Here is a 6,000-nt window from a genome sequence, read left to right on the forward strand (position 1 = left end):
TTTAACAGAGATAGGTTTCACCATGTTGTCCAGGCTGGTCCCAAACTCCTGGCCTCAAATGATCTACCCACCTCAGCCTCCCAAAGTGGCAGGATTAGAGACGTGAGCCACTGGAGCCAGGCCAAGAAGTGGTAAAAATTTTAAAGAAATTTTCCTTTTATCAAATGGAACAATGATCGATTCTATGTCTTAAGGAGATAAACATCAGGATTTAGTCATCCATTTACCAAAAGCCACTCCCTAAACACTTCAACCATTCACAGGGTGTGGTGGTTCACATCTATAATCCCAGAACTTTGGGAGGCTGAGGTGGGGGGACCACCTGAGGTGTTCGAAACCAGCCTGACCAACATGGAGAAACCCCATCTCTACTAAAATACAAAATTAGCCAGGCGTGGTAGTGCATGCCTGTAATCCCAGCTACTCTACTCGGGAGGCTGAGGCAGGAGAATCACTTGAACCTGTGAGGTGGAGGTTGCAGTGAGCCGAGTTCATGACACTGCACTGCAGCCTGGGCAACAAAAGCAAAACTTGGTCTTAAAAAAAAAAAAAAAACACTTCAACCATCTTCTCCCACCTCTACCTACTTTTCAATTGCTAAAATAATGGATTTTGAAAAGATAATAAACCCTAACATTTTATTTTTATGTTTTAGCAATAGGGCGTTGCTGTACTGCCCAGACTGGAGTGTAGCGGCTATTTACAGGCATAATCATCTCACACTGCAGCCTTGACTTCCTGAGCTCAAGCCTCCTGCCTCAGTGTCAGCTTCCAGAGTAGCTGGGACTACAGTAACACGAAACTGTGCCCCGCATACTCCCGTATGTTAGATCAACGGTTCTCAACTGAGGGAGATTTTACCCTCGCCCCTACCTCCCCGGACATTTGGCAATGTCTGGAGACATTCTGATTGTCACAAATGGGGATGTGGCGAGAGGGGTGATGCTACTAGAACACAGTGGGTGGAGACCAGGGATGCTGCTAAATATTTCACTATGCACAGGACACCCTGAGCCTCCTCAACAAATAATTGTCTGTCTCAAAATATCAACAGTGCTAAGACTGAGAAACCTTGCTGTAAGTCAAAGCTGTATTACTTTCAAACCTAAATAAACCCAGGACAGACACCCTTAACCTGTATCACTTTAGTTAGTTGTCAGCTCAGCAACTCCATTACTAGCATACCTACACACAGGTTTAAAGCCAGATATAAATTATAAATATGTCCTTTTGCTAGTGCCAGAGAACATGGAAATCTCTCCACAATGTTCATAAACTTCACTAAAATTGTTTGTCTTTGGTAAAGTCAGAAAGGTCTCTAATCATAAGTGTATTTCATAGGTAGCTGATTTTCAGTATTTAAATATTTTCCCTTGATCCTGAATAAATCAGTGAATAAAACAGTAAGACTCTGATACAGCCAATGTTATGAAAATTTATTTATTTCTCCAAAAGATCCTGGAATAAGCAGAGTGGGTATTACGAAAAGGAGATGGACTGCATGCAAAATACACTTGGAAGGAAATCTAATAAAAAGGCAAGGAATAATCCAGGTGATGGATGAGTCTTCTTTCCCTAGAACCCTAAATATTACCTCCTTTAAGCAGTTTCCTTTTTATTTCAAAGTCAGATATTCTCAAAGTAACAGCAAAAAGAAGGGCTTTAGGATATCTTTAATGGTCTAAAGAAAGGGGAAACATATGAGCGGGAAAGTTCCCGGGAGGAAGAGACTAAAATAAAAGTACTGGGTACATGGATTACATAAAACAGAAAAGGGGTGGTAAGTATGTGATTATGACTAGAAACACAAAACAACTGACTTCATTTTTTATTTAATTTTAATCACAAACCATTAATCCTGCAAAGTTTTAAACGTTAACTTGCCTCGATCCTACTGTGTCCCTAGGATTGACACACTTTAGTGTGTAGCTTTCTGAAACTTTTTTATGGACCCACAACATATTTGTTCAGAAATCTACATTAGGAAGGAAATATTTCTCGAACGCCTTTCCATGACAGTATATTGAGATTTTTCCTATTCGTTCTAACATTTTAACAGTCTTCCTAAAGAAGTGACTTCTCAAAGTATTATTTAACAACAACAACAACAAAACTCTCCCCTGTTCTCCAAACCTCAAGTGGTGAGGAGGTGGGGGGAAAAATGCCAAGTCGAGGCAGACAGGCGCAAACTTACGCTTTCAAGGAGGTTTATGGGACTGAGGCCTAAAGGCTTCGTTAGAGAAGTCACTGTGGATAATTCACCCTCACACGCCATTACAAGCACCGACTCCCCTTCCTCACAACCCCAAATCGAAGACCTCCCTCTTTTGGAGAGCCGATTGGACGACTGGTCCGAGCACTTTCCTTAGGCTGTCCGTCTACTGGCTCCAGATTCAGTCCATCAGTTTAACCGCCCGACTCCCGCTTTCCCCATTGGAGTCAAACCGCTGCCTCCTGGAGAAGCCCAACCTACCGCGCGCTTCGCGCTCACTGGCTCAGTGAGACGCAGCTCAGGAGGGAAACCCGTCTCCCACATTCCGATGGCCCAAGGGCCCATCAGTCGGCAGCTCAAGGCAGACACAATTGGCCTAGACGCAAGCCAGTCAAAGTCTTCGGCTGCACCGCTCCAAAGAACCTACAGGAATTAAAACATCCCGCCCCCTGTTCTTCTATTGGTTGGCCCGACCCACCGCTGCCCCTTCACTATCCCCCACCCCGCGGTCCATTCATTTCACACAATAACGGGCCCAAATGGAGTCAGTTCAAGACCTACTATGGGTAGAGAAGACTGTCTGCCACTTACCCGGGACTGAGAGTGATCACTCACGCTAACGTCTGCCCTGTTCCTGTATGGTGAGGCCGCAACGAAAGCCACCACCGCCGCTACCTTCTGCGCAACGCCAACCGCCCGCCAAAACGGATCCTTCCCTGCGCCTGCGCAACCAATCTGCGAGCGGACCATTTCTCCGCCCACCACGCATGCGCAAAGCTGGAACCAACTCCCGCCAATACGCAGGCGCCATAGGGTCACTGCCTAGTACTGCCCGCCATTTCACGTGTTCCCAGAGGCAGATGGAAGTTCTTAATGCGGCTGCGCAAAACTCGCCATTTTGCTACACGTGCGCTCAACAAGCAGTCAAAATTTTGACCTGCTGGCTAACTGCTTTTCTAACACATAGTGTTAATCATGCTTTGCCAAGCGTAATATTTGCGCGGGGAAGATTAAAAAGGCCTTAAACACCCAAGGCGGATTCAAATATGAATGATTGATCGGCTGGCCAATCAGACTGGTTAAGAAGAATATTACTCGGGAACCAATGAACTCCAAGGGGTGGAGACGGCGTAGAACGCCCAAAGGGATGACGTTACACAGCAGTGTGGCACCACAGGCCAATAGTAGGGGGAAGCGATTTCACACATCCAATCAGAACTGTTCAAGGGCGGAGTGTACCAATGCCGAAAGGGAGGAGGCGGGGTAAAAAAGAAAGGCTGAAGGTAGGCTGGCAGATACGTTCGTCAGTTTGCTCCTTTTTGCCCGTGGACGCCGCCGAAGAAGCATCGTTACAGTCTCTCTTCTCCCTGCGATCATGTCTAAGTCAGAGGTGAGTTACGCGCTCTTTCCAACTTGAATTTCTTCCTGTTCCTTTCGTGAATTGGTAAGACGAGGCTTGGTTTCGTTCCTTGCACCAGCCCATTCTACAGCTCTTTCGGTCGCTGCCACGGCCTACCCCTCCCAAAGTTCAAGTCGCCATTTTGTCCTGTTGATCGCCATGAGGCCGCTCACGCCAATCATGAGTTATTATGCAGGACTCGGTAGTCTAAGCAAAATTCTTAGGCACGAATCTTTGTCTTTCCTAAACCTTGCTTTGGTGAGCGAGTTTTTAAAGAGCGATTAGTCCCATTCTGGCGATGCACCCCTCCCGCCTAAGCCTTTGTTGCGCGTGCGTCGGAAGGCGACTAGGGACGCATGCGCTTTGGATTTCCCAGCACTCCCAACCCCCAACATACCTTTTCCCCTGTTAGGAAGAAGCACATGGCTTGTTGCAATCTGAACGAACAATAAGTGCTACATACAGTTTTCTAGTTTTTCTTTTCGTCGATGGAAATTGTTTACTGTTGCAGCTCATTTAACACTTCTTCTCTCCCTACTCTAGTCTCCTAAAGAGCCGGAACAGCTGAGGAAGCTCTTCATTGGAGGGTTGAGCTTTGAAACAACCGATGAGAGCCTGAGGAGCCATTTTGAGCAATGGGGAACGCTCACAGACTGTGTGGTGAGAATTGGAAGGGACCAAACAGTAAAATAGTGGATTTCTTTGCTTTATCTTGGTGCAGTTCTCTCTGAATGCTTATGAAGGTTGTTAGTAGCATTATAGTTAGAGCTTTGTTGACAAAGGAAAGTCCTGTTTATTTGATTTCTAAGAGTGACCTCTTAAACCTAGGATAGTGGGAAACTGGAGGGGTTTTTTATAAAGGGCTGGTATAAAGTTTCTTATTCCCCTATTCAAAATTAAAATGACAAAAGCTTTTGGGGTCAGACTTTGTTACATGAATCAACACTGTTCTCAGGTAATGAGAGATCCAAACACCAAGCGCTCCAGGGGCTTTGGGTTCGTCACGTATGCAACTGTGGAGGAAGTGGATGCAGCCATGAACGCAAGGCCACACAAAGTGGATGGAAGAGTTGTGGAACCAAAGAGAGCTGTCTCAAGAGAAGTGAGTGGTGTTTTTACCCTTCCCTTCAACTCATTTGGCGATGTGCTGCTAGTGGATTTGGATTCAGGATTTTTATTTGGGTGTAGGTTTTGCTAATTTAAACCTGTGGTTTTCCTCCTATTAGGATTCTCAAAGACCAGGTGCCCACTTAACTGTGAAAAAAATATTCGTTGGTGGCATTAAAGAAGACACTGAAGAACATCACCTAAGAGATTATTTTGAACAGTATGGAAAAATTGAAGTGATTGAAATCATGACTGACAGAGGCAGTGGCAAGAAAAGGGGCTTTGCTTTTGTAACCTTTGATGACCATGACTCCGTGGATAAGATTGTCAGTAAGTACCAAATAGTGAGTGGTATTTAGTAAGGGTCCCACAATCCATATGGCATTCTTAACCCTGAGACTGTGTTGTATCTGTCTTTTCTTTTTTTTTTTTTTTTTNTTCAGAAATACCATACGGTGAATGGCCACAACTGTGAAGTTAGGAAAGCCCTGTCAAAGCAAGAGATGGCTAGTGCTTCATCCAGCCAAAGAGGTATGCTTATGCTTCGTTAAACCTTAAAGGCAACTTTCGGTTACTCCAGTATGAATGAGTTAACGCTTACACTTAATCTCTTTAGGTCGAAGTGGTTCTGGAAACTTTGGTGGTGGTCGTGGAGGTGGTTTCGGTGGGAATGACAACTTTGGTCGTGGAGGAAACTTCAGTGGTCGTGGTAGGTATGGTTTATTTACATGTAGTTCTGACTTCTTACTGTCTTTGCTATGCAGATTTTACAGTACAGGAAGTGCATCCAGAATGTCACTTAATGTGCAGATCATGCCTAAAACTTGAAACTTTGTTTTCTTCCAGGTGGTTTTGGTGGCAGCCGTGGTGGTGGTGGATATGGTGGCAGTGGGGATGGCTATAATGGATTTGGTAATGATGGTAAGTTTTTTAGGAATAAGTAGATAAAAATTCCTGGCAATGCCTATCTTTAGAATAGGTTAGTAAAGACTAAAATTCTAGTGCATGACAAGCTCAACTTTTCCCATAACACGCATGCTGTGAGCAGGCCTTCAGCCATGACACTTTCACAAGTTTTCATTGTCAAATACTTATGTCTTATTGAGAAGAATTGTATTCTTGTAGGTGGTTATGGAGGAGGCGGCCCTGGTTACTCTGGAGGAAGCAGAGGCTATGGAAGTGGTGGACAGGGTTATGGAAACCAGGGCAGTGGCTATGGCGGGAGTGGCAGCTATGACAGCTATAACAACGGAGGCGGAGGCGGCTTTGGCGGTGGTAGTGG

At 45.1% G+C, this 6,000-nt stretch overlaps 2 protein-coding genes across 4 annotated transcripts in view; one reads left to right on the top strand and one right to left on the bottom strand.

Annotated features, from left to right (window-relative positions):
- CBX5 (chromobox 5) overlaps positions 1 to 2,950 on the bottom strand; it is a 42,197-nt gene extending 39,247 nt beyond the window's left edge. Inside the window, exon 1 of one of the 2 annotated variants that reach the window (XM_017501873.2) lies at positions 2,804 to 2,950. The gene's annotated coding sequence lies outside the window, so the exon portion shown is untranslated. The remainder of the gene's footprint in view (positions 1 to 2,803) is intronic. The other variant, XM_017501872.2, reaches the window with a different exon arrangement.
- A 431-nt stretch (positions 2,951 to 3,381) lies between these two features.
- The window catches only part of HNRNPA1 (heterogeneous nuclear ribonucleoprotein A1), a 7,525-nt gene continuing 4,906 nt past the window's right edge, over positions 3,382 to 6,000 (top strand). The window contains exons 1-8 of one of the 2 annotated variants that reach the window (XM_037728999.1): positions 3,382 to 3,602; positions 4,155 to 4,271; positions 4,567 to 4,713; positions 4,838 to 5,048; positions 5,157 to 5,249; positions 5,335 to 5,427; positions 5,565 to 5,639; positions 5,844 to 5,998. In XM_037728999.1, coding sequence (XP_037584927.1) covers positions 3,588 to 3,602; positions 4,155 to 4,271; positions 4,567 to 4,713; positions 4,838 to 5,048; positions 5,157 to 5,249; positions 5,335 to 5,427; positions 5,565 to 5,639; positions 5,844 to 5,998 — 906 coding nt within the window. In that variant the 5' untranslated portion in view covers positions 3,382 to 3,587. The remainder of the gene's footprint in view (positions 3,603 to 4,154; positions 4,272 to 4,566; positions 4,714 to 4,837; positions 5,049 to 5,156; positions 5,250 to 5,334; positions 5,428 to 5,564; positions 5,640 to 5,843; positions 5,999 to 6,000) is intronic. The other variant, XM_037729000.1, reaches the window with a different exon arrangement.

This window comes from Cebus imitator, unplaced genomic scaffold (assembly GCF_001604975.1).
Source record: "Cebus imitator isolate Cc_AM_T3 unplaced genomic scaffold, Cebus_imitator-1.0 Scaffold285, whole genome shotgun sequence".
In the NCBI taxonomy this organism is placed as follows: Eukaryota; Metazoa; Chordata; class Mammalia; order Primates; family Cebidae; genus Cebus; species Cebus imitator.